Source organism: Numenius arquata, chromosome 17, assembly GCF_964106895.1.
Source record: "Numenius arquata chromosome 17, bNumArq3.hap1.1, whole genome shotgun sequence".
NCBI lineage: Eukaryota > Metazoa > Chordata > Aves > Charadriiformes > Scolopacidae > Numenius > Numenius arquata.
The window spans coordinates 4,785,796-4,813,422 of NC_133592.1; the positions used below are offsets into that span (position 1 = coordinate 4,785,796).

Genomic DNA, 27,627 nt, shown 5'->3' on the forward strand with positions numbered 1-27,627 from the left:
CAGAAGCAAGTAATTTTTTTCACTGTACAAAAATAGCTGCAGTGGTTTGCAACTGGTTTGACCAAAATATCACTTAGCTTTTCAGAACCTACACTACAACAAACTAAGGAGCAGATCAAGATATAGTACCTTGGATTGTGTTTGCATCCCTGAGGGTTAACTGAGAAGCACGGTTTTGACAGAAGAATGTTTACTGCATTTGAGATGATACCACATTTCTGTGTTTGAAGTTATTTACCCAGGGAAGTGAAGTCATTGTGCCACTAACAGTAACAGACTGTACTTCCCCAGCTGGCCTGTGAGCACAAAGGAAGCCCACAGTAAAGAAATAAATTTATCTAGTGCCTCCCTATCTCCCACATCTCCTGTCTGTTCTGCCAATATGTGTGTCTGACACTTGATCAAAATACACACTCCACAACGTCAATGCCAGATTACTCTTCTCCCTGCCCCAGTGACCCATCAAACGATCCCTTATTACCAAGTTACCTGCATGTCATAAAACATGATGACTTCTTTTCTGGGACAGAAGAGTTCTCCAAGGCTTGGACTGCAAGACAGGTTGGTCTATTATCTGTAGTTACTGTAGTTACTCAGTCTAAAAATATAATTGCTAATTAGTATTTTTAGAGGTGGGTACCTTAGAGGAAAATGTAGCTGCCAGTGAAATGCCTCTCCCACCTCTAGCTCATGTTATTTGTCAAACATCACAAATGTCTGGAGACTTATTTGAACAATAACAGAAAGCAGTACCATGCAAGGGCCCCACAGGAGCGGAGTATAACTCCTTTCTGCAATAAAACAAAGCTACAAACACCACCAACATGGTGGTAAGACAACTCTTCAGATGCAAAGACTGGAGCAAGGAACAGCTTCTAAATGCTACAGCAGCTGGGTACAGAGCTACACAAGAAGACTTGCAAGTCTTTACAAAATCCACTGCTGGGTACCTCTGCCTAGAGTGCCGCTTTCAGGATTTCAGCCAGATTTAGTGACTATTTGTCACAGTTCGTGACTATTCATCTCTTACATGTAGTTACCTGCACAAAAACTTGGCTATCTCTATGCTCATGTCTTCTGCTCACGTCCACAGGCTCTGTGGTCTCTGAAGTAAGCCAGGCTCTCCCCTTCCCAAGTGCTTGGCATAATTTTCAGTGAAATAGTCTTCAACATTTGCTGATGTTCGACCCTAACAAGAATGGGTTTTTACATTGTTAAAATTCTGAAGCCGAGTCCAGTTTACCTCAAAATATTTAGGGGAAAACATTCAGTCACCGGTCTGACCTGCAACAGCTTCACTCTTATCTAAACCCACTGCACGAGAGCAGGACAGAAGCATAACTTACCAAGCAAGTCAGGTCTGACAGCAGGGCTGCTGGTTCACCAGCCCTGCTTGTCACAGCAGGTTAGCATCAGCCACTCGACAATTTGAAATAGTCCTTTATGGCCTATAAAAAGAGCAAAGTCCTTGGCACAACCCACAAACGGCACCACACAGAGGGAAATGCCATCACTGAAGCGAAGAGTCCTGTGGGCAGGGAGCTGTAGGTAGCACCAAGCTGGCTTAGCTGTTCCTCTCCTACCTTCTGGGTGGCACATCCAGAAGCAGCAGTGGGTGAGAAAGGTGCGTGTGTGGGGTGTCCACAGTGTTCCACCTGCTTCTCTACAGACAGAGGCTGCTGCAATTTAGTAAAGAACATTTTACACCATGCCCAGGTGGCAAAGAAGTAGACTTTAAATCCCTTCCTCCAGATTACCTTAGAGCCTCAGGAAACCAGCCCTGAGACTTCTCTGTTTGAACAAGACTGTACCATTTCTCCCAGAGCAGACATCTTTGTGCGCTGGGATTTAGTGTCCCGTAGTTATTCCTCTGGTCCCTTTTGCTTTCCAGTTACTTTACACCTGCCTAATGCAGATACATAGACACAAATTGTTTTTATTTTCTTGCCTTCAAAGAAACCTGATTTCAGTAGTTCCCCCCCTTCCCATCACTCCAGTAACACATCACTGAAGGCAAGAGCACAGAGATAGCAGAAAAATATATATATATTTACATCCATAACTGAATACATGTTTTATGTATTCAAATTCAAGAAAAATGCATCACATACACACACACCAAGATACATCAAGAGAATACTAGGGGCAAGACACTGCCAACAGCAAGAAATACACTGAAAAGCACAGTCATTGCTACTGTAACATTCTTCTGGGGAGTGTATTCAATAGAGGAAACATCTCTATGCATTGGGGAAAGCCAGAGACTTGGGCCTATTTTTCTGTGCCAGTTGGTGTGAATTGAAAGTGTGAAATTTTTACTTTTAAAAAAGTGCATGGAATAAAATTATTTTTTACCATTCAACTATCCAAACAATTCCATAAGCTCCTTATATAAGCCACATTATTAATTAAAAAGGTCCTAGCCCTACAGTACACAAATCCAGCTCAGGAGAACACAGGCACATGTTGAAGTCCATCCCTATTTAAGGCAGCATTTAAGCATACACTCAACTTTAAAGCTTATGTTCTGTCCCACTGACTTCTATGAGCAGTCACAGCACACATTTAAAGTTAAGCACCTGCACTGCTGCTCATCTAAATCAGGATGTGTTCCCCTGCCAGAGCTTTAGATATGCATGGGTGTACTCGGTCTGGATTGGCAACTTCTGCAAGACCAAGCTCTTTTTCTTTTTACTGCCCTATAGACAAAAGTCACTCCACATCAGACTTCTCTCCACCCCTGTGTTAGGACCCAGCCAGTCCTCTCCACAGCTTGCCCACAAAATGTCAATCTCAAAGGACTGCAGTGTCTGGGGTGGGAAAGCAACTCAACATATAATTTCAAGGGCTGCTCCTCCTCCCCCTGACGTGGGCTATTTTTCATGCAATTTTTCTTTTTTTTTTTTTTTCCATTTCTTTTTTTGTAAGAACTGGAATGTGTTTCTTCAGTGAAATCTTTAAAATTAAGGGTGAGGGGAAGGGGCAGGATCCCAGAAGTCAGCTTAATGGCCCATGATAAACCCCTGAAAATAGGGGAAGAGATTTGAAAAGCTTCTTAGCCTCAATGCTACAGGGACCTTGGCATAAAAAAATACACATGCGCACACACGCTAAAAAGCAGGCTGGCTCAGAGCATCCCAAAGCAGGCTCCAAAGTGATCTTACATAAAAAGCACTTTGTGCTGACAGTGGCAAACAAGTGGATGGTGATTTTTCACAAATAGCAACAATTCTGCAATATCTTCCTCTTCTTCCCTTTTATTTTGTGTCTTTCCTTTTCCCCAAAGTTTTTGTATATTTTTTTATCCTATGTGTGGTTTAAGTACTAAAATTAAATCAAATAGGAAATTACACAGTCAGCACCAGTCAGGAACTGAACCTGGGTATGTTAGTTCATTTGTGGTACCCAAATTCCTGGAAGAACGAAAGAACAATTCTTGCTCCTAAAGTTAGGGCCACATCCATATGTTTCCATTGTCTTTTTTACCTTTACAACTAGAGGTAGTGTCATTTTGTCCAGTATCTAAAACAGCATGATCCAGTTATATTGTTATTACATTAATATACAGTATCCATCTTATCACAGGTATTGAAAGTGCATGGAAAAAGTCTAACCAAGCCAATTCAATGACAAATAACAGTGTACCAAACATCATAAAAACACACCCGCGCACCCACACTCACACGTAGTGTATATATATATTTATAGATTAATTTACAGTATCAGAGTGTTGTTTAGATCCAGTGGCATGTGCAGAAATATCAGGCAGTTGCTGCTTTTCCTTCTCATATTCTCTTCAATTCTTTATTTCCAAGATAGATGGGTTGTGGTCTAGAATTGCCAAAATGATCTTGTCCATATACTGTCGCAATCTGTAATTTATCTCTTCCTGTTCTTTAAGGGCTTCCATGAGCTGAAACACAACATCTCAAAGTTAATCTTGAAATATTCTCACTAGTTTACATAACAGCATGAAATTCAGACAGGTGAGAGACTAGTGCCTGCTCAGGATCACCAATTCCCTTTTGTGTTAGATATTCTACTCCTAGCTCCTCCCTCAATCTCTATTAGAAACAATCTGTATGTTAAAGATCTTTATAGTGAAGGAAGGTGGTGAACTGTCATCACCAGGAATCTTTTGGCAGGCCATTTGAAACAAATTCCCCATCTAACACGCACATCTATCCTGCATCCTCACCATGGATGAGCTTCCTCATCTCAGTGCAAGAGCTTCATGATACTCAATTTTTACGTCTACTGGAATCTGAAGCACTTTGCATGAAAGGCTGCTGAACAGAACAAGGATTTCAGTGTTTTGTACTGGGAACAATATGGGCTGCCTTTGCACACTGCATATGCACACTGTCTTTCAAAAAAAACCCTGCCAACCCCCCCAAAAACACAGCTACGTACTCCTCAAGAACAACTCCCTGAATATTCTATGTATATTAAATACATGCATTTCACTAGACCTTTGACCTGTGAAAGACCCCTCAAACTCTTCAAATATGAAGATTGCTTACCTTTTATACTCTGCATGTTTACTGCCAAACCGACAAAGCTGCCCACGAGTCTCAGAGCCCCAGATCCTCCTAAAGCTGATGTGATCTGGGTGTCCATTTCCATTAGCCGTCATACAAGCCCCATCCTAAATCTGCAGTTTCTTACCTTCATTTTGATTATACAGGAAAAATGGCACAAGGCAGGTCTGTGAGGTTTAATAAGCCTGGGCCACAGTCGTAAGGCACTTTCGTCATTTATAGGGGTCAGGAGATTCAAAAGGAGAAATAAGGGTTTGTCTTGACAACAGCACAAGCCCAATTTGCTTTTACCTAATTAGAGTCCAACAACTAAACAGCCCTTCTTCACAGAGTTCTGGTTCAGCAAGAAACTCAAGTATGCACTTCACTTCAAGGGACTGCCCAGAAGCGAAGGCTCACAGGGTCATTTGAGTGCAGACTGCGTAAAAAGATTTGTCTCAGGACTCCTCTTGAAGAAGAAATGGGAAGTTCTGTCCAGAAGAAATAAAGCATAGAAGGCAAACAACTCCTTTTCATCTCCTGCATCACTAACCTGTCTTTTAGTCTGGCAGCTCTTAACTCTGGCCTGATCTCATGATCTGTCCTGGAGCTTAAAGGAAGCTGTACCAGCTTGACTCGGCCCATATACAAACGGGTCTCCTGGAATATCTTCCCAAACATTACCAGATTATTACTTGCACACTACCTACTTTTCTCCAAGAATTCAGCTCTGCTACAGGGAACATATAACTGAAATTTAAATCTGAGAGCTTGTTACTGAAGTAACTTAGAACTAAACCTAGAGCGGAAAGTGAAAACTTCAGTAGCTAGCTATGGTAATTTCTATATGAAATTAACATCATAATACCACAATACCCTGTAATATTAAAAATATTAAATGAATCAATTGTAAAACAGTTCACTGAAATTCTAATAATTCCAATTTTTTGAGAGAGACAAATGGAAAAGTTACATTAAAAGGAGCATCCAAGATCACTGTTAGATTTAAGGCAATCTTCTAACGTTCTTGAACTCCTAGCAAAGCAGATTTTTCTGTTCGTTTTTCAGCTTCAGATAGTTCAACCTTGACAGTTAATTACATTGAAAAATTTATTTAAGTTTCATTGATTAAAAAAGCATATTACCTCATCTCTTGATGCAGAATCAATTTCAGCAGCCAGTGACTGAGCTTTTGTTTGCGTTGCAAAGAGATTTTTAGCTTCATAAAGACTAAGACTTAGGATCTGTCCATTAAGATCATCATTTTGGTCACGAAGTTTCTGATTCTCCTATTTAAGGATGAAAAGACATTGTTTTTAAGTGCTTTCTGCAAGGTTTCATTAAAAAATAAATAAATTTTAAAAAGTCACAGGTAGCCTGGATGACATAGGATAAGGCTGAGAGCTAACAGCAACTCTCTTGCCTGCAGTGACAAGTTCTCCCTGCCTGAATCACAGGTGTTTCCTGTGTGCAAAATTGTATTCCCTGTGCAAAGAAGTCCTAGATAGATGCAATGTGGGTCTTGTGTTTGTGTGGAAAGGGAAGGACAAAATCTAAAGGTAGTGTCCTAGGGGCTGCAGCTATAGATATTTTTCAAAGCAGTTCTGCACATTTCACATGGATCAAGAAGCCCTTCCCTGCTCACCTGCTTGAGCCGTTTTATTTCGTGCTCCATTTCCACCTCTCTGGTTTTGGCGTTGAATTCACTCACGCTGGATGAAGAACTTCTCCCACGTCCAGGACGCTCACATTCCAGCTTGTACAGCTGCAGGTGCTCCAGTTCTTTCCGCAAGTCTTCAATGAGCTGTGGGCATGCAAGCAGGCCATGTCTCTCCAGCCCCTCCAACAGCCAGCCCTCCCCGGCAGCAGACGTCTCTGTGCTGCACCTCTGTACTCCGACACAAGCGCTGTGTGAGCCTGGCTGAGGCTGGACATTCCTACAATACAACCACTTTCTCTTCTATGGAAGCACAGGTCACTTAAACTGCTTCAGAGCTGGAAGCTGCTCTGATCTCTAAGCTTCATGTCTGAGAGGCGTAATTCCACTTGCAAATTTAGTAAAGGAAATGCTAGGGCACACATTCAAGGCTGCAAGTTCTCCAACAGTTGTAAACCCTCTGGGACAGGGATTGCCATTTATTAGGTGTTCTTGCAGCATTCATCACCCTACGGGTACCCCTCCCAGAGAAACACAATCCAGTAGTATATTTACTAGATGATGTATTTTCAGACCTCATCCTGTCTGTCCATTCTTTTTCAGATGGGTTTCCATGCATATGAGATGCGATTGCCTGTCTTACGTCCCTCTTCACACCTACCTCCTGTGTGGCTTCTCTCTCCTTGTTAAATTCCAGTCTGTTCTGCCGCAGCTTGTCCATCATTCTCTTGTACAAATCCATCTCGTCCTTCAGTCGCAGACTAGTGTCTTCCAACCGATCTGACATGCGTTGCCTTTCCTAGAATAAATGGTGAACTTCATAGCTAGCTTGCAAGTGCATAAGCCACCTTCAGTTTTACAACACAAATCCATAGACACAGCTGGTCATAAGCTGGCACGTGTCTCAGGACATTCCTGCCACTAAAGGTGACCGATGTCCCAATTCCATCAATATTCTTGTTTAGGGAAGGCAAGTTAAAGAAGCTGGGTCAATCACTATATAAGTTTGCTCTTACACAAATCAAGCTGCTGTTAGATCGCTCAAGCACTCAGGAGTTTTGTTACCTCATCTAATCTCTCCGTTTGTGATTTCAGCCGTGTGACAGTGCTTTTCAGCTCACCATTTTCTTCTTCCAGTTGCTGAACCCTGTGTCAATAACAAAAATCTTACAGCAAATCTTCAAGAATGCAGACATGCAAAATGACACGCCCTAAAGAGCCATTTCACTTGCACTTGATAGAAAGACCAAACAAGATGATCTTTCTAATCTCAGCATTTTTTATTACGAGCTATTGCATGCTTTTTGCTTGTTTATTTTTAGGGTCAAAAATGCTAAACTGACACTCAGATTCTCATGCTCCTAAAAAACAGGTATCTAAAAAGAATTAAGTAGCAAGGAAACAAATACAGACACAACTGTTTGGTACAGCTGGTCACAATTCCCTCCTTGAATCCATGCCAAATATCCAGCTAAGCTGTCTACATGGGCCACGTGGATTAAAGAATTAATGTAAAGCATCCTCCAAGCTTTTGGGCATTAGACATGCAACTGCACAGCTACTCGATAGAACTGCTAACCTGTAACCATCTGTGCACTGTCTGGTTGTGAACAGCCTACACTTACGTGCAAAATAAAAATGAAAAAAAGAAAAGCTTGTACTCTGTTCTGGGAGGCATCAAGATGTTTGTTACCTTGTATTTAGCAGTTCAATTTCGGTGCCTTTCTCTTTTTCATACTTGCTATATGCTTCTCGATGTCTTTTTATCTCTTCTTCCAGAGTCTGTTCTGCTGATGTCTCCTGGTCTTTCAATAGTTCTTCTAGCTCATGAACTCTAAGGAAACCACACCTCATTTCAGTAACAGCTTCAAAAGTACTTAAAAAAAAAATAATGCATGCAACTTCATCGCTTCTCTCTTTCCTCCCCACTCCTTTGTTGTGTTCTACTTCAGTATCTCTCTTGGCATTTAACCTCTCCCAATATTTCTCTTGGTATTTAATCTTCCAAATAGCATAGAATTAAGTAGTATCACTTCATCTATTATCCTTTCATTCTCAATCTCAAGAAGTTGGGACTATGATCCAGCCTTTTGCTCTTGCTATGTGCAAGGAAAAAATCCAGTGGTAACCTCTCTTGAAACAGAAGAGCTTGCTCTGTACAAGTCAGTAACATCTTTGTACTGCAAAACTTGCCTGTAAGGCCTCTGCTTGCTGAAAATTCAGCAAGAGCCCTATTCCACTTGGATTTCTCAGATAAGCCTTATCTTATTTTGTCTGTCAGCATTAAGGCAGAAGACTTGGTTATATTTTACAGGTAGGGATGTTCCTTCCCTACAACTTCGTTCTAGCTCTGCTCTGACATGATAAAGAGAACTGGCTCCGTGCTTTATTACCTGTGAACTAGCTGTGTGTTCTCTTGTTTCAGTTTGCTCTTCAGGTCACCATTTGTCAGACTGTCGTTCTCCAGTTCTGTCACCTTTTTTTCTAGGTACGTTACCTGAAAGGGGAAGTGGAAAAGAACCGAGAGTTTGAATTTCTCTTCATACACCCCCTTACTGTAACGCCTGCACAGAGCATTTACCCATACCACCCTTTTTCAAGGGGGGATGCTTCCCTATAAAGCCAGCAGCAGAATTAAGCTCTGAAATTCCAAGTTCCTTGCATCTTCCCTGAAGGTGATCAATGTAAATACACAGTAAAGAAGTACTAATACAATGCCTAGATCTGTACTTGCACAGTTCTTGCATTTTTGTGAAGCAAAGTCATAATGTTAATGGAATATCAAGGACATTTTGAATGATCTACTTCAGATCACTGGTGATGTGAGCAAGAGAGTTTTGTCAATTGATACATGTCTCCAGCAGGATTTTGGTGGGTACATTAATCGCAACACACACAGCCTCTCACCTTTTCAGTTATATCATTATCACAGGAGTCTATACTGTCTCTGAACAGGTCTTCTGTGCTGCCATTACTGCTGCTGAAGTTACTGTTGTGGAAGAGTTGTCTGAAAGATCAGAAGGATAATTATTTTGCCTGATGCGGATGGAGGAGAAAGTGTCTGCACACTGTCTTACAACCTGGCTTTGCAATTTGAACATCTGATGCAATCATTTCAGTGACAATTACACCTGTTTAAGCACAAGTCTTACAAGAGACTGGTAGCTAAATGAAGTCATACTGAGCACAATCAATGACGTTAGTTCTAGGGTGTGAATTCTTCGTTGCTTTTGATAGGGTCTGCCACCAGCATTAGCATAGTTTAAAAACTACTTAGCTTTATTCACACTATGTACAGTGTTGCATTTGCCTTATTATAAATTTAAAATAAGGTCACCACTGCGCACTGGTTGGTACAGTTAATCTAGAAAATTTCATACAATAAGAACTTCTTTAAAAAAGAAAGCTGCCAACAGAAAAAAGAAATCTCAAGCAGTTCCCACTACAGAATAGTGTCAGAATACGTAACACTGGAGATTATCTAAAATATTCTTGAAATTTACAGCCCTCCACAGCCCAGGGTTGGTTCATTCATCCTATGTGCTTTTTAAAGGGATGCTCTTCCTTTCTATTGCATTTTGGTAACAAAAACAACAAAAGGGCCCATATTACAAGGGTGAAAGAAGCAATAGCTGGACTGATAGAATAGCAGTATAAAGGAACAAATCTGGCAGACAAGGAAGCAACTATCTATGTTCTTAACAGAGCTCTTTCCAGTCCAGGGACCTGCTCCAAGACCAGTAGTGACTTCTATATTCTGTAGCATCCCTAACACACAAGCCCTTTCCTTTGAAAACTTGTCTCAGCACATTTTTGTTTTCCTAAACTTATTCCTCTCTCCTCCCACCCCCACTTATAGAATTGTTACAAGTGATTCCACATGTATTCATAAAAAAAGTTGAAGACTCTTACCTTCCAAAAGCTGTGCTTGATATTTTCCTGTTAGGGCTACATGGATACAGAAGGAATGATATAGGTATTAAACACTTATTTGATCAGTGTTGGATTCAATCTTAAGTCTAAACTCCAGCTGAATTACACAATGAAATATAACACTGACATTTTTAGTGAAGTAAAAAAATATGATTCTGTGAACAACATTCTTAGTTAACTTAATAAGAAGCTGGAATTATCAACAATGTGAGGATGAGTGGAGCCACAAATTACTATGAACATTAATAAGTCAGTCTGCAAATACTGTTATATTTAGCAGAGATTTGTCAGTGTAAGTCAGAGCGAAACTAACATTAGACACACCACAAAGGGACACTGAGTTAGTGATGGACATTTATTTTGGATTCCCAGTTTTTAGATGATTTTATAAACAGTTAGTTTACCCTTCCCCATAATGCTTCCCAGTTCAACACAGGAACTGACATGATTTCCATTTTTACAGTTCCTTTTTGCAGCCAGAGACTGGTATTACCTAAACAAAGGACCAGACTCCAGACAACAGATGAGAACCAAATCAAAATATCCAGCTGCATCTCTCAATAAGAGGATGCCACATCTGTGTGAGCACACAGACACACCTCTTCGTCAGAGCATCGCTCTCTTTCAGCCTCACTCATTAAATTACCAAAGCCCTAGCCAGTCATGGTCCGGGTGTTAGCAGACTCCTTGCTAGGGCAGGAATACTGTTCATATCAAGTACTATGCTGCTGTGTCATCAAGAGAAGAAGCAGCGCAGTGAGCTCTCTGCCAAGAAATATGCAGACAGGCAGGATTTACATTCAGTTTCTAGGGGGAGCTAGAAGCCCACCAAATAATTTCCTTCAAACCCCCTAGGTCATAGTTGGACACACTGGATTCTTTCCAAGTGCTCAGCACTGTTCAGAAGTAGATAGAAAGGCGAAGAGAGAAATGTAAGGAAAAAGCTTAAATTGCACAGAACCCCAGAAGTCACTTCTGCCACAGGATTCATTATTTTTCCAAGTTCCCTTTAGGACAAAAAAAAATCCCACAGGAATGAAGTATCTCTGCTGATCAACAGCTTTAGGAGAGGTTGGACTCTATGATCTTAAAGGTCTTTTCCAACCTAAGTAATTCTGTGTGTAAGTTTATATGCATTAGCTAAGGATCTGTCAGATCACTCCTTCCCACCTGGAAAAAAGAGTCGTCAACTGTAGATCTGCACTAAGCAGCACAGCAGACCCCATTTCCTGGGAAAAATTCCTGGAAATATCACTCTCACTATGCAATCAAATAGCTCACTAGTTAAAATATTGGAGTTTATTAACGCTGTCTGCACCTTAAGTCAGAAAAATACTTATTAACTAACAAAGAACAGCATTTTGCTTCAGGGGAGATGTCAAGGTCTGAATTTCTTGCTGTTTCATAAGAAAACCACACGTGTAAGACAGAATGGGACACAGGGAAGGAGAGGGCTCTTCCTTCCTCTCCTCCTGCTATTACTTAGTCCCATTTCACGGGGTCATTGCTAAAAGCAGAGCGATAGGCTGCTTACCTGTTTGCTTTCAAGTTTTTCAGCCTGGCTTCCAAATCGTTGAGTAGATTTATCTTTTTGCAGCACTGTGAGCAGTAAACATCCAGTAACTCGCTGTTATAAACATGCCTCATTTTTCGGGGCGTTTGGCCAGCACTGTTTGCAGGAAAGGAGAGATGTTACTGGCTGTAATAACCAACTAACAACAGATTTTCCCTTTGACTGCGTGTCTGCGTGTCAGAATCACAGACCAGGAACTTGGGAACCACCTCTAACTGCAGCTCATCTAACTTAGAGGTGATGATAGAGAATGCCAGTCTTAGGGCAAGTCTACCTGTCTGAGTTGAGGCTTTACACAGAATGTGTTCTGGGTGTCAGTGCAAAGAATCAGTTGGGTGACTGGAAGAATAGCACAAGGTACACAGAGCCCATGCGATGCACGTAGCAAAAGCAGCTACACTAGTACATTCCACCTCAGCGATGTCCCCCTCTCATCTTGCCCATCTTCCCACTAAAGCCTGGCATGCAACCTAAAGAGTCTCTTCTCCAAGAAAAAGACAGGAAGATGAAAAACAGAGCAGTCTGATAAGAAGGAAGTCACACGACCCCCCTCAGATGGTAGGACGGAAGGAACCCTAGAATGAAGAGGAAGGGAGAAGTGGACATAGGTCTGAAGAGGAGGTAACAGTAGCTCTTGGCATGATAAAGAGAAAATAAATTCAAATAAAAAAGAGCAATCATGGCATGAAGTGCACAGAGCCCCCCAGGAATGGGAATGGAAAGGGCTGCATAAACCTGAGGAAATAGGGGATGAAGGACACAAGCCATCATCGTGAAGGGGCAGCAGAGAGGGGTGGTGGCTCTGCATGCATGACAGAGGTGGCAAGGTTGGATTGCAGAAGTGCTTAAAACAGAGGGTAGCATATGGGGGCTGCATGCGGAACAGAGGGATGGAGTAAGCTTATCCTGTGTTCGTGATGAGCCACAAGACCTTTGTGTGCTATTGATCCAAGCAGACGAATCCTAGAGCACCTTCATGCTCAGCTCTTCCCCAACCCTGCTCACCCATTCCCGTGCCTGGGGAAGGATTTTAAAATCAGCAACTCACATAAGAGCTATAGAGACTGAGGTCATGTCCAGGAAACTGGTGGACTGTAGTGGATTTCCAGTTCCTAACAGACAGCAGCTACTTGCTTATGTTCTCCAAGACATTCGAAGTCAATACGGACACTTGTGTCAAACAAACCCCTGTCTGTATACAGCACTTCACCTTACAGGTTAGTGCTAAGGTTCTGTAGTATCAGAACGTTAAAGAGAAACAGCACTCTTGCAGGTCTTCTCTCCACTGCAGCAGGGCTGGTGCGTAGCGCTAAGCTGGTTTCCAGCTTGCAGCACGTAACTTCCAATATTAGCCCCTAACTGTGAAATCCACCATTTACAATAGAAAGAAATCTCTACAAGCAAAACAGCCCAGTTATTTCAACAGAACCCAAGAGAGGTTATCAGGAACAACATAATTGCTATAGCTCTTATTATTAAATGTAGTCTGTCAACAGCAGGGGAGAAATGAACTGGTAACATTTTGCTTCTAAGGTGAACCTATGTAACCAGTGGCATAGTCACCCATGCTCAGAGAAGAACAAAATTGAAAAACTGTTTGTTAATGAATAAGAAGCAACCTGGAAGATACAGATGAGCCAAGGTCAGAGTAGGCGTTGGTTCTGGTCTCATCATCAGGGCATGGGCTACTGGGAGTAAAATCCACATCATCTCCTTCCCCATAGTCTTCAAACTGTTCTTCATTACTGATCAGAGAGGCGGTGGAATAAGTTGAGAGGTCAGATGCTGCAGAAGGGTTGTGAGGACTTGACCTGAAACAAGAGGTCAAAACGTCTCGAAGGCCGACTTTGATAGCATCTCACCTCACATGGAATCTTCCACCTTTACAGTTTGTTCCCTCATTTGAAGTTGTAACCCACTTAACTTTGTGCTAACAAACTGAAGTGCCAAACACATCTGATGTGCATTTGACATAGTGCCTTGAAAGACAAGAGCATGAGAATCCATAAACAAGCTACCTGCGAGATGGGTTTGGATCAACAAAACCCATTTCACTTTAAAGAGCACACCTCAATAATCCTCCATCATCATTTCCATGTCGTACTTATGGGACTTCTACTCTGAATGCAGGAATTGTGCAGACAGCCCCAAAACACATGGGATAGCGAAAGGAACATGTACAAGACAGAGGCTGTGACTCTATTCCACAATCAGAGTTCCCCAGTAATTCCCGTAAACCCTCTCCCACACCCCATGAGCTCCAGCCACACTCTTTTGTGTGGCCAGAAACAAACTCCAGCTCACTGCATGCCAGAGAGTCACTGGAGGCTGAGTTCTTGCTCTTCCTTCCATCGTGACAAATTGTGTCTTCCAGAGGAGATACGGACCACAAGAAAAAGGTGCGTTACTACCAGAGAAATACCTTAGATAATGCCAAACAGGTAGGGAATGGCAGGACGCTGTGACCTCAGAGAGAGAGGGCATATAGGTACACAGCTCAGCAGTTTTGAACACGTCACATCTAATACAATGGAGGAAGTTTGCTGCAGAGGGTGCATGGTGATTCTCCTGCCCAGAGTCCAGACTACCCTGCAGTCATGCAGCCTCTCACAGAGGCAGGTATTTCACACAGGTTTGCTCAGCTCCCACCTCAGTAAGGCATTCAAACAGACAAGCCAGTAAATTCACATACAAGTTCTTATAAACAAACTTCTCCCTACAGAAAACGCACATCTAAGGCTCGAAATACACACTGCACTTGTGAAGCCCTGGAGTTGCTCAACACGTTACTGTTCCTACTCTAGAGCAGAATCCAGCACCTCTCTACAATACAGACAGGGCACTGATTCAATCTGCTAATGCTTTGTGCAGACTGTTTTTCACTCCCTTTGCTTCAGCTCACAGTGCTTGTACCTTTGACTCCACTGGCTGAGCCGTGGGACAGTAAATCCCTGTTGTTGTTCTCCAGCAGCTCAACAATATTGCCTCCCAAGTTTCTTCTGAGTGTACCTTGAGCCTCTTAACCATTCCCTGCACTTTCAGAGACTGAGATTCTTCTTCCTGTAATACTACACTTGTGAGCTGTAAACAAGAGATGCAACAGTGCTCTTTTGGTGGATGGTGCAAGCATTATTTGCATATCCCTTCCCTCCAAAAGCAATTAGTAGAAGAGGAAGCCTGCCAACATTTCAGATGTACGCTCTTTTGTTTCTCTTGTTTTGATGAGATCCATTTATAACCTGTAATTCACTTATCTAATTCACATTAACAGAAATTAGGGCAAGTCAAGCCTGGCACACTATTAAAGGATGACGATCATACAGACAGGAATACTCATGCTGGAAACACATCAAACTTATCTAACAAGACTCCTTGGCTGGGAGACGGATTAATGAGAATCTCAGCGCATCACACTAACATCTATTCTTTAAGAGCTGCCGTGCCACAGACATACTGTGTATTGCTAAGGTTTTTGGTGACTATGATCTGTATAACTGCAACTGCTGTTTTCATCTTAATGTTGTTATACCAAGTCAGCTCCTCATAACACTTCCACCAGGACAGGGGTAGATGACCAGTCCTCAGATGGGATGATAATGTATACTTGTCCATAAAAATCCACTCTCCAGCATAACAGCCCTGGAACATCACCACTTGCCAACAGACGGAGTTTGGCAGTCTTATTCCTCATGCATTGCCTGGCTAAGTTTCTCTCACGGCAGCTATGCAGTCACCACTACTGGACCCACCTAATAATCAATAATGTTGCTTAGAACTTTTAATTTGCAGTTATTCATAAGCTTTGCCAAACTTTAAACTGCTTGGGTTGAAACAGTCCATGGTCAGGGTAGATCCTGAACTCCAGCCTCAGGTTGGAAACTATCTAGGAATCACAGAGTCATTTTCAAGGGAGTTACTGAAAGTAGGTGCTTTCCCCCATTCTAAACACTGTCTGAAGGAAGCTTTCAGGTTGTTTTTTTGGTGGTGGTTTGTTTTTTTTCCTGTTTGTTTGTTTTAAAGCTATTTCCTGTTTTTCAGAGCAGGACTTCACAGAGCACTTCTTCAACAAGCAGGTATCATAGCTTGGCCAGGGTAAAAATCTCTTATCGTGTCTTTTAACACAAAAGCATGAATCTTCCCAAGTGTTTTCCCACAGATTTATCAAAGCTGAGGAGGACTCAGAGGATAAACCAAGATTTATTATTAGTAGCGTAGGAGCTCTTGGTAGTTCCTGCCCCCCCCGAAGGAGGGTACAGGATGCACAATGCCCATCCCACCCCCTTCACAAGAGCCTGAGCTGGGAGGAAAGATAACTCATTTCAAACGCAGCATGGGTAAAAGTCAGCCACCGCAAGGATGAGTGCTTTGTAGAAGTAGCAATGGCAAGGCAAGGCGACAAGTTTGACAAAGAGCTGATGAAAACTGGAATTATCTTGATAAAATCTCTGGGATTGCTTGGGCAAGTAGGAGAAGGCCAGATCTCAGCTAGCTGAGAAATGCAGGAGGAGGGCAGGAATGAGGCTGCACAGAGAGCACCCGAGGAGGCCCAGGAGAGGGAAGGAGGACTGCCTTAGCAAGGAAAGAAGCTCAGGAGGCACAAACCAAGATGACAAGCCAAAAATAGGGAAGACAGGGCAGAGACTTACACAGCAAGCCCAGCTGAGCTCTGTCCTGTGGTACTGCACTAACTCAGCTCAAAGCAGGATTAAATCAAGTTGTGTTCCTTTCCCCCAGCCGGCTTCTACCAACACGCCCCAGGTACAGGCCTGGGAACAGTCACATTAGGATTACAGAGATGCTCTTGTGTTAACAGCAAACTACGGTTACACACACACATGCCAGGACACCCTGTGTTAAACACAAGCTACTGTTGCACGCTAAACATTACGGAAAATTAGAAACACACAGAACTATCTTGGTACATGGAGTTGCAAAGCAAATCTGCAGAGCCCACATCTTCAGATAACTAGATGTACAAAAGGCTAAAGCAGCATTCCCCATATTACACTGCTTTGCAGGAGGTATTTATTTTAATTCCAGGGTATAAAGGTTATGGGAACACAGATCTTAAGTTTGGGGGATGCCAATGCAGTGATCCATTCCGGAAAGACCCAACACTTTCACTTCAACACACAACATGCAAATCCCACGAGCGCTCACAGCAGATGCCAGAAGGAGCTAGGGCTGAGACTGCCTAAGCCACTTAGAGGACCTGGACATCCATCTCCCTTATATTGTAAATGAATATTAAGTTTATAAATCCTTCAGGCATCCTCAGCCTCCCACAGTAGGGATTAGTCACACAAAGGCTCCTTCCTCCCTAGTCGTTTTGCATGTGCCCCAAACCAGGGCTGCCATGAGGCAAAACCACCACTCACTTGTCACCAGGCAGAAACAGGCCACCAAGCACACCATCCTTCTCCTCGCTCCGACACACGTCGGAGGCCTCCGAGCTCTGGGCGCTCTCAATAGCACTGTCCATGTCAGACTCATGGTGAACCTCTTGCTGTGCCAGAGTCATCGCGTCGTCATCAGGAAAGAGCTCCGACTCGCTGTAGGCGCTTTCACTGTCCAAGTAGGCACAGTCCTGGATTTCACCACCCTGGCAAAAGAAGAATTGGGAGGCAATTCAGATCATCTTTCAAGGCAGTTAACAGGACACAGGATAATAGCAGTAACCCACTCTCTGGATGCCCTGGTAAGCAAGAGTGATACTGAATAAAAGCCATAAAACAAAAAGCCTGACCTGCTTCACAAAGGACAGTTCGTGCAAGCCCCTAAGGTAGCTTGCACCTTCCAGAAGGGCTGAAATACTGTCTCTGACTTGCTGTTTCTCTTCTACAGGAGAGATAGACACAACACTCAGATATAAAATGCAGTCAGTTTTACCCTAATTTATTATCAAAATGCACTTGAACTAACAAATATCCTGAAAGTTTTATTATAAAAGAGGCATCCTCTCCAAAAAAATAATCACAGGACTAACTCTCAGTGACTTCATGTATTAATACTATTGATCAAACAAAAGCAAGCTGGGTAAGTATAAGAGTTTACTCTTAAAGATGGGTAAAAATCTATAAGGTGAAAAAAGAGTCGGCAAGTGTTAAAACATTTATGGTAAATCTTGGTGACAATCAATGATATAAGAGAGCAGGGAAAAAAAACCACTCAGAGCCATCTGTTCCTGCTTCCTGGAACCACGTCTTGATTAAGTATCAACTAAAATAAGACATCATTCTCATTACCGCAACACTTTCCTCTTGCTATTCCATCCCCTCCCTCCCCTTCTTGTCCCATGAACACTCACAATAGCCAAGACAAGCTGTTTTCTATTCGCGTGTTCCTGAGGGACAAATAAAAATTCTTAATTGAAAAAATAAAGCCTAAGATTTTACTCTGTCCTTTGTTTGATGTGTAGCAACACAATACTGCTTTGACAATTCCCATCCAGCATGACACAAATGACTCCAGAGCGAGTCCTGCTCTGACTCAGAGCTCCGTTCCGAAGCTCACCTGCAAGCTCCACAGGCAGCTTTACCACTGAACTACTGCCAGCAAGTTAAGACAATCACACATTTAAGGCTTAGTTTACTGGCATTGTAATGAAGCACTTCATTCATGGGTACACCCCTCATATTTAGGCCCAACTGTCATCCACCCAGCTCCTTCCCCGGGAATCCCAAGGCATTGGCAGCCTGGCACCACCGCAAGCACCAGCTGCCCTTCTGGCAAGCACATTCACCGGGACGCTGTTACAGTGGCACCGCTCACAGCAGCACAGCTTCAAGTCATCTCCCACAGCCTCTGGACACTCCTGTGCTAGAGCCAGAGAGGCTTAAATCCCCCTCTGCAGCTCTAGTGCTGTTCTGTGCTGATGACAGCAATTTTTCTCGGTGCCTTTTTCACTTCAACATGAGAAGTGTCAGCCAGAAGCAGCAGCCTTTTAAGATCTGCAACAACTGCCACTAGAAATGCAGGTCTCACCTTCCATTTTTTTCCTGGAACACTGATTTATATGACTGTGAAAAATACTATCATACGGAGATTTAAGAAACTCAAAACAATGCCACCTGCTCAAACCTAGCTAATTAGTTAACACCCAAGCAGTCAAAAGGACAGCTTTACTTGCAGTGTTTGAATCTCTAGGGTACCTGCGCTGAGCAGGTATCTGGACACTTTTCCAGCTGAGTTTTCAACAGGTCTTCCAGATACACAAGTATTACCAGTAAGACACTTCAGCACCACTATACAAAAATAAGCACACGTGTATAGGCCTTTTCTCACTTTTGTGTCAGCCTTATTCAGCCTGAAACTTTCCCTAGGTACCTCTCCAAGAGATGTCCAAAAGGATTTATTCTTCGTCTATGCCACATAGGATTTATTGAAGCCACTCTGCCTCATGCAATCAAATTCCTAGCTCTGAGCCACAGCACGTTCAGCGTGGCCATGACCCCTCATCCGCAGGGAGCGGGTGGTTTGGCAGGTCAGACACCAGCCCTGGAGTCTGCCCTAGCCCTGCTACAGCCCCAGGCTCTTCAGCACATCTTCTGACCCGCACCTTGCATCCTCATAAGCAAGCAGGGACAACGACACTGTTGTTTGCAAAGTACCTTGGGATCTACAAATAGACAGCGCAAGCAACAAGATCTTCATAGTTGGTGTTGAAAAAAGCAATTAAGATGTTTCAGAAATATCCAGGAGCGTTGATGTAACACTTCCCCAAAGTTTCCTCCTGCACGCTGAGCCCCACAGGCACAAAGCTCCTGTTTCTCTTACAAAGTTTAATGCAACAGAGCCCTGACTGTCGTTCAGGAATTGCACCAGCTGGTAAAAGTCTGATCCAGGAGGGAAAGAGAGAGGTACAGAGCACACAGTGGATCCCTGAAGTAGGAGTTTGCAAATCAAGGGAGGAAAGGAAGAAACAGTGCTTGCACAGCCTTGCCTCCCAATTACCCTGTCTTGGAGAAGTCACTGCTTAACCAAGCTTTTGCAGCAGGAAAATCTCACTGGTATTAAACAAATTAACACAAGAAAGTAAAGGTCACAGAGCACAAAATACTCCCTTTTTGTTCCCTTTAGGTAACACCATACATTTGCTTTTTCTAATAATAGCAGCCTAGATACTCTTTAAAAGAAGTCCATTAGCAATTAAATGTGCAGTGTCATCTATAAAGACTAAGGGCTCACTTTTCCTTCATGTCACTTTCCGGGAAACTAATCTTCACATATTTACTTATATTACTCACCTATAGCTACACAGACTGCACTGTACCCATGCTGGTCAGTACCATGTAGTGTCATTCAAAGTGGAATTGCTCTGCTCCTAAACTTTCACTTCTAAGCTTCATTAAAAAACCAAACCAAACCCAAAACAAACAAACAAAAAACCAAACCAAACCAAAAAAACCCAAAACAAAACCAGAAAAAGAAGAAGAAAGCTTTTTGGAGGCAATGACCCATCATAAGACTGACCAGCTGCTTTACAGCTTCTGAAATGGCTCACTGCAAGATTTGGAACCCCTCCTGGAAGCTGGTCCTCCCTTCTGCTGACCCCATCCTTGAGCTGTGGGAAGCCCAGGGACTGATGGGGACAGGTTAAACAAAGAACATGGGCTGGGCCAGCCAAGGTGCTTTGAGGAGCTCCCCCTCCACCGCTTCCTCCCAGCAGGGAAAGCGGATGCCACACAGCACACCACGTCCCGGGCTGTCAGCCCTTCTCAAGTCTGGCACCTAGCCCACAGACCTGTGCAAAGTGGACATTTAGAAAGCATGTCTCAGTGGCTCTTCTGAGTACCTGGCAGCCAAATCGCACACTGAAGACCCCAGCCCTTTCAAAGCAAGAAGCATGATCAACAATCCTGCCAGGGCGGCTCAGCTCCAGCAGCTGCTTATTCATGCTTTTAAGTGCTCGAGGTTCACCTACAATCAGTGCTGAAAATCACTGTTTCAGCAGGATGTACAGAAAGTAGGACCAGTGACAGTCACTGTGCTGAAGCCTACACGACTGTTTTCTGTGGATTGGAACAACATGCTTAGTTATTAAGCTTAAAGAACTTAGGGGTGGGGAATCACTACAGCCCTAATGAAGCGGTGTTTCCAGGATCAAGAACACCTCTGATGTGTAGCACAGAAATCCTGTGAAGTGTGGGACTTGGGTAACACCACCCAGGTGTCTCCAGCTCCCTTGGTGAAACCAGCCTTCAGTGCCACAGTCACAATTACACATTTAACAAAAAGCGAAAAGTTTTTCTTTTGCAGCCTAAGTAACCAGTAGAAGAAAACAAAAGCACTTTTAAGACAACTAATACAGGTTAAGAAAGCTACTACAAGAAGTTAGAATTGGGGCACATGGCTTGTAAACAATACACAGGCATCCACACCTTACTGACTAAAGCTGTAAGACGTTTGAAGCTGTAATTGTTCAGTGACCACAGTTTTTCACAGGACCATACTTTCAATGATACCATCTAGCACAAGCTGCTTACAAGCCACACCTAAGGAAATTAAACTCCTAAAAAAAAAAAAAAAAAAAAGAAAAAGGCTGATTGCACAGCTTAACCTCTCAAATTAATCCTTCATAGTTTAGGTATCTACAGTACTTCACGTACCAAATTAGAGGCTGGCAAGGACAAGTGTAATTCAGGTAGCCTTAAAAGAACTATCTTGAGTTTAAACAGTATGTTAAAAATTAGGAGACAGTTCTATCCTGAGTCATTTGTTTTCAGTGTACAAATGCCATTAGCCGAAACCAGTAAGAGAATGGGGTTCTGACGACCTGAATATGAATCACTGTGCTGCTAGGCATTTCCCCTCTTTGTTGGCTGAGTCAAAAGAGATGAAGAGGCTGCTTATGATCTTGGAAGATTCACATGAAAAAAAAAAAAAAGGAACGTCAAAATACCACCAACACAACATAGCTGCGGGTAGCAAGCAGTAAGTACTTTGCACTTTATCTAATCGGATGCTCAAGATAACTCCAAGTGCTTCACAGGCAGTCGGCCAGCGCTTGTATAGCAACTGTTGAATATTCAGAAACAGTTTGCTCTATAGAAGCACCTGCTGCCCAAAGATCCAAGGCCACTTCACAGAAACTAATGAATTCCCTTCCTCGAAAGAGGCGATTGTGTGGCTGCATTGAAGTCAGATGAGTAAGCACAGCCTGCCTTTGCACAGCCACCCCAAACAGAAGCTGGAGCCAGAAGACAGCGATTCCCATGGATTCCTTCTGATCCTTGTGGAGCAGGAAAGCAGCATCAGTACTAGGTGGGTATGGGAATACAGCTCTGCCTTGCCCTGCAGTGACCTGGCTGGGCTTTCCCAGGTCGGAAGCAATCCCTAAAATATGCACATAAAGCAGCTGAAAGCTAGTAACTTGGCTGACAGACAGGCTACATGACATGCCTACATCAATACACTCTCATTGAAGAGCAAGCCTAGTTAAAATTCACTCCCATCACAGCCAAAGCCAAATCACCAGCACCCCTGACACTTAGACAGGCTCCCAGTAGAGTAGACAGGGAAGAAAAGAGGATCCAATTCTCCCACCATCGGGCAATTTGATTAGCAAGGGCTGGAACCATCAAACACAACCAGAAAAAAGAAATGCCACATGTAGACAACCGTGGCACTTCCCTCAGCAGGATCTTGCCCCTGATCTGCACCCATCCAACAAGCCGAATCCACCAGCTGTGGGACAGATGCAAGTCTGAGTCCCTGCACCCTCCGCATTCAGCTTTTTCCCAGGAAAAGTGCAGGAAAAGTCACCTCACCACAACTGGAAGGAAAGGGATGCCACGTGGAGTTGTGCCAGGCTGGGCAGTCTCAGATGAAATGTTACTGATTCACATCCATCACAGAGAAAATCAAGGCTCTCTCATCTGTACTTAAGCAGCCACTGTATTGGAAGGCATGTATTCTCTTAATTACTGGGTAACAAGAAAGGGTGTGAAGCATTTCTCACTGACGTGTTTTAGAAACATGCCACACCTCTACAAACATTTGCGTATTTACACCAAATGGGCTATGAACTTTTTTTAAAGCACACATTCTCCCGAAACGTATTTCCTTTCCTTTTCAGTTGTCGGGCGTGGGTGGGGGATGCCCTCTGATCTGACTGGGGACAGGGGAAACTATCTAAGAGGAAAATGCAGAAGGGCTGAGTGAGACCACACTTCTGCCTCTGCGCCCAGGAGGAAGCCGAGCGAGCGGCTGCCAGCTCTCGCCCACGCAGCCGCGGCCGAGCACAAGGCAGAGCAGGGGCTGCCACATGCAGACTCGCAGGTAGAGTGATGGGGGAGGGAAGGAGTCATCGAAACTGCTTCCATCTCCTGCCGCAGCGTGGAAGAACACCAGCTCTCCCCACAGAGCTGGGAGTTTAAAATCTTCAACATCAGTCTGCGGAGCATGGTTATTTTACCGAGCTGTTCAAATAAGAAGCTATTTTAGGGCCACAAGTTAGTTTATTCAATGCAATAGCTTCCTCTGACTGTTCCGTTACTCAAATCTAATATTTGAAGCTCAGTTTAAGGCAAAGCTTCACACGCTGCTGCTGTGGGTATTGGAAGAGACTCGCAGTTTATTCCTAAGATCCAGATCCAGGCTCTAGTGCTGGACAGCATCCTGGAAACTGGCGAGGAGCCCCCAGCCCGAGGGCGAGCTGTGCCTGTGCTGCAGGGCTCTGCCAGCCTCTGTTTGCTTTGCCCGATACCATCTGTACTGCACACAATCCTGCCATTCAAGGCCAACAGGTTTTGACTGAAAGACCAAGCTTCAGCTTCTGGGCTGTTCACGCTGAACCACACGAGCAGAGGGCACAGAGGTTTTGAAAGGCCGCTTTGTGCTCTGGATAGGAAGTTCAAGCTGACGTGCTTTTTCCAAGGCAGAGGAGAAAGGCAGCGTACAGCCTGGAGCCAGCCAGGGAACGGCAGGAGTCAGGAGTGTTTACACTCTGCTACCTGTCACTTTAATTGGCCATAATAGACATGCCAGACCTCATCATGCACAGGGTCTAGATCCAAGCACTCCTTTTCACAGGTCATTGCTTATGCTCTGAAAGTTTTAACATTAAAAGACTTTAGCAGACTGCTAATTTGATCCTCCAAACAAAGTAAAAGGGAAAAAAGAAAAAAAAAGCTCTTTCCCATTACTTTGAAGTTGCGTCCCATCACTCCCTAGGCTGCTTCTCGCTGCTGGGCTATCATTCGTTCATTGGCCATCACTGGAGGCTCAAAGCAGGGAGCATCCCTTTGCAGAAGGAAGAAAACATCCCAGTCTGCAGGGTTAGGAACAAGAATATACTCCCTTCACCTTCAGCGTGGATGGGGCCAGCACACACAGTTCAGAATAAAACCCAACAGATCGTTTGGCACCTTGTTCCAACATTGATCAGGGCACTTTTAGCTCTGAGCTGCAAGACAGCTTCCATTCTCTTTCACATACCTAGAAAAAGAGGTGTGAAGTGGCACCATGCTGGCATGCCCACAGGATGTCACAAATGTCACTCGGAAACTCCAAAGGTGTCCACTCCAGCAAGAGCAGGAATGAGACCATATTATCTGAAAATGTCTCTGGTAACATTTCTAGTGTGAAATGCTTTTGATCATGCCAGCTTCCAGACCTCTGCAGACTGGTACCACGGCCCTTCCCACACAGCAAACTGCTGGGACAGCCCACAGCAGGTCCCCACCCGCCACCCCCTCCTCCAGGACAGGGCGCCCAGGTCAGGCAGCTGTGTGTTGAAATAACTGTGGTCAACTTGGCATGGCCTTTGCAGCAAGCACAGGGGGGGCTGCAGCCCTCGGTTTAAAAAAGATGGTATACAACTAAAAAAAATTATTCATACTTGCCTAAGAAGATCTGCATAGCAGATAATAAATGTGACATAATTAACCCTCTTGAGAAGTCTTTGCCTTGAGATGAGACAATCTCGTTCTATTTTTAAAGTCAGAACAGCAGTAACAGGGAGGGAGGAAAGAAAACGTCAAACTCTTACCAGAGATCATTTCCTTGGACCGATGCTCAGGCCTGACGCTGTTAAACCTGCCCCTTGGGGCAACGGGACCGGTGAAGGCTCTAGTATATCATGGGCCATCACGCTGGCCTGGACAGTTGGTGATGAGATTATGAAGACTGCTGTGCCCTGAGCGCCATACGGCCAGCCACAGGCCAGATGTCCCAGCGCTCCCGGCACACAGGGAACGCGGAGCTGCAGTTCACAGTCAGAGGCAATCCAAAGACACCCCAGTATAGAACAGCCTTAAAACCAAGGGTAGGAGGTAAACTCAGATTATGTTACTTTGAAGCAATACTACAAGGACAAAGAGAACTGGAAGGTGCTTGCAAAGAAATGCCTTTATTTTAAGCCTAAAGCATAGTCCAGCACTCGCTTCTCAGTTCAGTTCCTTAGTTAGGCAAGTCTGTAAGTTACGGGATGCTCTTTGCAACTGGTGTTTGCTGCTCAGGAGACAGCTGAGCTCCCACGCTAACTTGTTTTCCTTGACAAGCCTCGAGATCACCCTGTCGGGTACTCAGTAAATAGCAAAAAACTCGGATCATCCTTGCCCACGGGTGCTGCAGGCACATGGGTGAGGAGCTCCTTGAGCAGACTTAGTGCTGCTCCAGACCATGGCTGGGCCAGGAGGAGCACACTCCTGGTACCTCCAGGAGCACCATTAGGCACAAGCAGCGTGAAGAACAGGAAGAAGCTGTCCCCAGCAGGAACAGTCCTGCCCATGTCTAAGCTAATTATTTACAGGAGCCCTGGTCAAACTCCCTTCCTCCAAAGAATTTGGGAACTATAACATTTGTATTTCTTTTCTATACTACTGCAAGTTTGGCGTCCAGCAAACAGAAGGAAATAAAGACATTTAAAGAAAAACAAAGCAAATAAGATTTTTGCTTCACAAATCATTTTTGTCTTCCCACCCACCCGGGTTAGATTACACTGCAGTCTCCAGAGGGGAGGAATGACTGGGGAGTGGGAGCAATGGCAGGCCCCGAGAGGTAGAGAAACATCTCGAGTTTCCCCAGCACAGTAAGAAATCCAGCCATGTTTGATGATGAGTAGTTTACGTTGGCAAGCAGAAGGAAAGCATTAAGGATGTGGCTTTGCTCTAGTTTATATGGAAACACTTCAGAGAGCTCATTGGTCAGTCTGAATGCAGACAAGCCTAAAGACTAATTTACTTCATGTTTAAGAAATACCGAAGTAGCTCTGAAGAGCTCTTCATTAGGAGGAGGAAGGAGTTCCAGGACCTTGGCTGCTCTTCAGCTGGTGGCTTGGCAAACCACAGGTTAAGGCGTCTCTGCTGCAGGAATAACTGGAATTGCAGCCTTTATCCAGCAAAGTTTGCAAGCACCAATTTTTAAAAAATTTCAGTCTCTCCATCTATTTATATTTATATAAATAATTTACATCTTTTATTTATTTTTAAAGGCTCTCACACACTTGCTCTTTCATTTTCTTACAGTGAAGTGAACGCACTATTTGTGGAAGGGCTTTGCTTTATTATTTCTTGAAGTCTGCCAAGCACATCATAGTGCTCAACACATGACAAACACAAATTAAGAACTCGGTGATCACAAACCCTGGCTCTGGCACAGCCAGCAAACTGTATTTTTTCACTTATATGGTAAAATACAAAACATGGCTTATTTTAGAGTTTACAGCTATGTGTAGGCAGGAGATATTTCCACCCTTGAACCTGCACAGACAAAACAGATAGGGACCAAGTAGAAATAATTTATAACAACATTAGTTTGCACACTGAAAACAAGATTCAAAGCAGAGCCATATCCAGAGACTCCTACTACTAACCAGCAGCATTGGCTGCAACACAGTGCTCAAAGCATTGCTTTATGTTGTCAGGAAGCACTTACAGAGCCTGTCTTATGTTCGGTGCAGCCATCAACCCAAATGACTATAGAAAGAACAAAGGGAACTACGTTATTATGCTGCAATTCAGAATTTAAGGGATCAGCTACCCAAACATGGCAAGCATTTGAGAATATTAATGTTTAGATAATGGTTAATTCAGAAGCAACCCATGATTAGTTTTATAACCGTTTAAAAAAATATTTCACCAGGACACGGTATCCAAAAGACTGAAAGAGTTAAGATCAAGGTATGCTCAACGCATGTAACAAGACTGGTTAATTAGTAACTGAGGCAAAGCTATTCCATTCCCCTTGCTATTTTGGCATGGAAAGTGTTTTGCTTTGCAGCCTTTGCACATGGCTAAGATTCCCCAACCACCATGGTGGTAAGAGCCCTGACAAGGCAACCACAGCTGAGAAACATCTGCACATCAGGTGGCTTCTGGGAGTCTTGCTGCTGTTTGCAGTAATTCTTCAAATAACAAAGTTAAAAGAAGCCCATTAAAAGAGGTTTTAAAACCGCGTGAACCACATCTAGCCATGGGAACAGCTCAAGTTCTTCTTAATTTGGGCAGATGCTGCCAAACGGCCACTAGAAATTCTCCTGTACCCAGTTGTGTGAATAATACTCCACACTACTGCATGTATCTGGTGGTGACACCATGCTATTCCCCCTCCCCAGAAATCAGAAGGGCAGAAAATCACTCCCATCACCAACAAGTTCACACTTCACTTCTTACTGAGAACCAAGAAACGATTAGGGAAGGGCAATCCAGTCCCATCACTGGGGAGCAACCCCACGTTCAGCACGCCATCTGACTGGTAAGAATATTTTTAACAGGAGGAGCTATGATAGCATATTAAAAGGGATTGAAAGAATCACAAATTATACTGATATAAGGGCTTGAATACAGGTACCATGAAGTCCACAATCAGGGAGCCTATTCTGAACCTATTTCAGAAGTGTTCTCTCATCTGTCCCTCCTCCATAAGTAGGTAAATCAGCCAAATAGCATGAGGCTAAATTGTTATCTCTGCCCCTGAAGCCACTAACCTTATAAATCTGCAAG

General features: G+C 43.6%; 1 protein-coding gene across 2 annotated transcripts in view; it reads right to left on the minus strand.

Annotated features, from left to right (window-relative positions):
• Positions 1-2,923: 2,923 nt before the first annotated feature.
• Positions 2,924-27,627, minus strand: part of RAB11FIP4 (RAB11 family interacting protein 4) — a 120,297-nt gene continuing 95,593 nt past the window's right edge. Inside the window, exons 4-15 of one of the 2 annotated variants that reach the window (XM_074160102.1) lie at positions 17,062-17,285; positions 13,303-13,494; positions 11,645-11,779; positions 10,090-10,125; positions 9,085-9,184; positions 8,571-8,674; positions 7,871-8,011; positions 7,243-7,324; positions 6,839-6,976; positions 6,166-6,324; positions 5,666-5,809; positions 2,924-3,913 (exon numbers count right to left, since the gene is read on the minus strand). In XM_074160102.1, coding sequence (XP_074016203.1) covers positions 3,797-3,913; positions 5,666-5,809; positions 6,166-6,324; positions 6,839-6,976; positions 7,243-7,324; positions 7,871-8,011; positions 8,571-8,674; positions 9,085-9,184; positions 10,090-10,125; positions 11,645-11,779; positions 13,303-13,494; positions 17,062-17,285 — 1,572 coding nt within the window. In that variant the 3' untranslated portion in view covers positions 2,924-3,796. Of the gene's footprint in view, positions 3,914-5,665; positions 5,810-6,165; positions 6,325-6,838; positions 6,977-7,242; positions 7,325-7,870; positions 8,012-8,570; positions 8,675-9,084; positions 9,185-10,089; positions 10,126-11,644; positions 11,780-13,302; positions 13,495-17,061; positions 17,286-27,627 lie in introns of those variants that run through there. The other variant, XM_074160103.1, reaches the window with a different exon arrangement.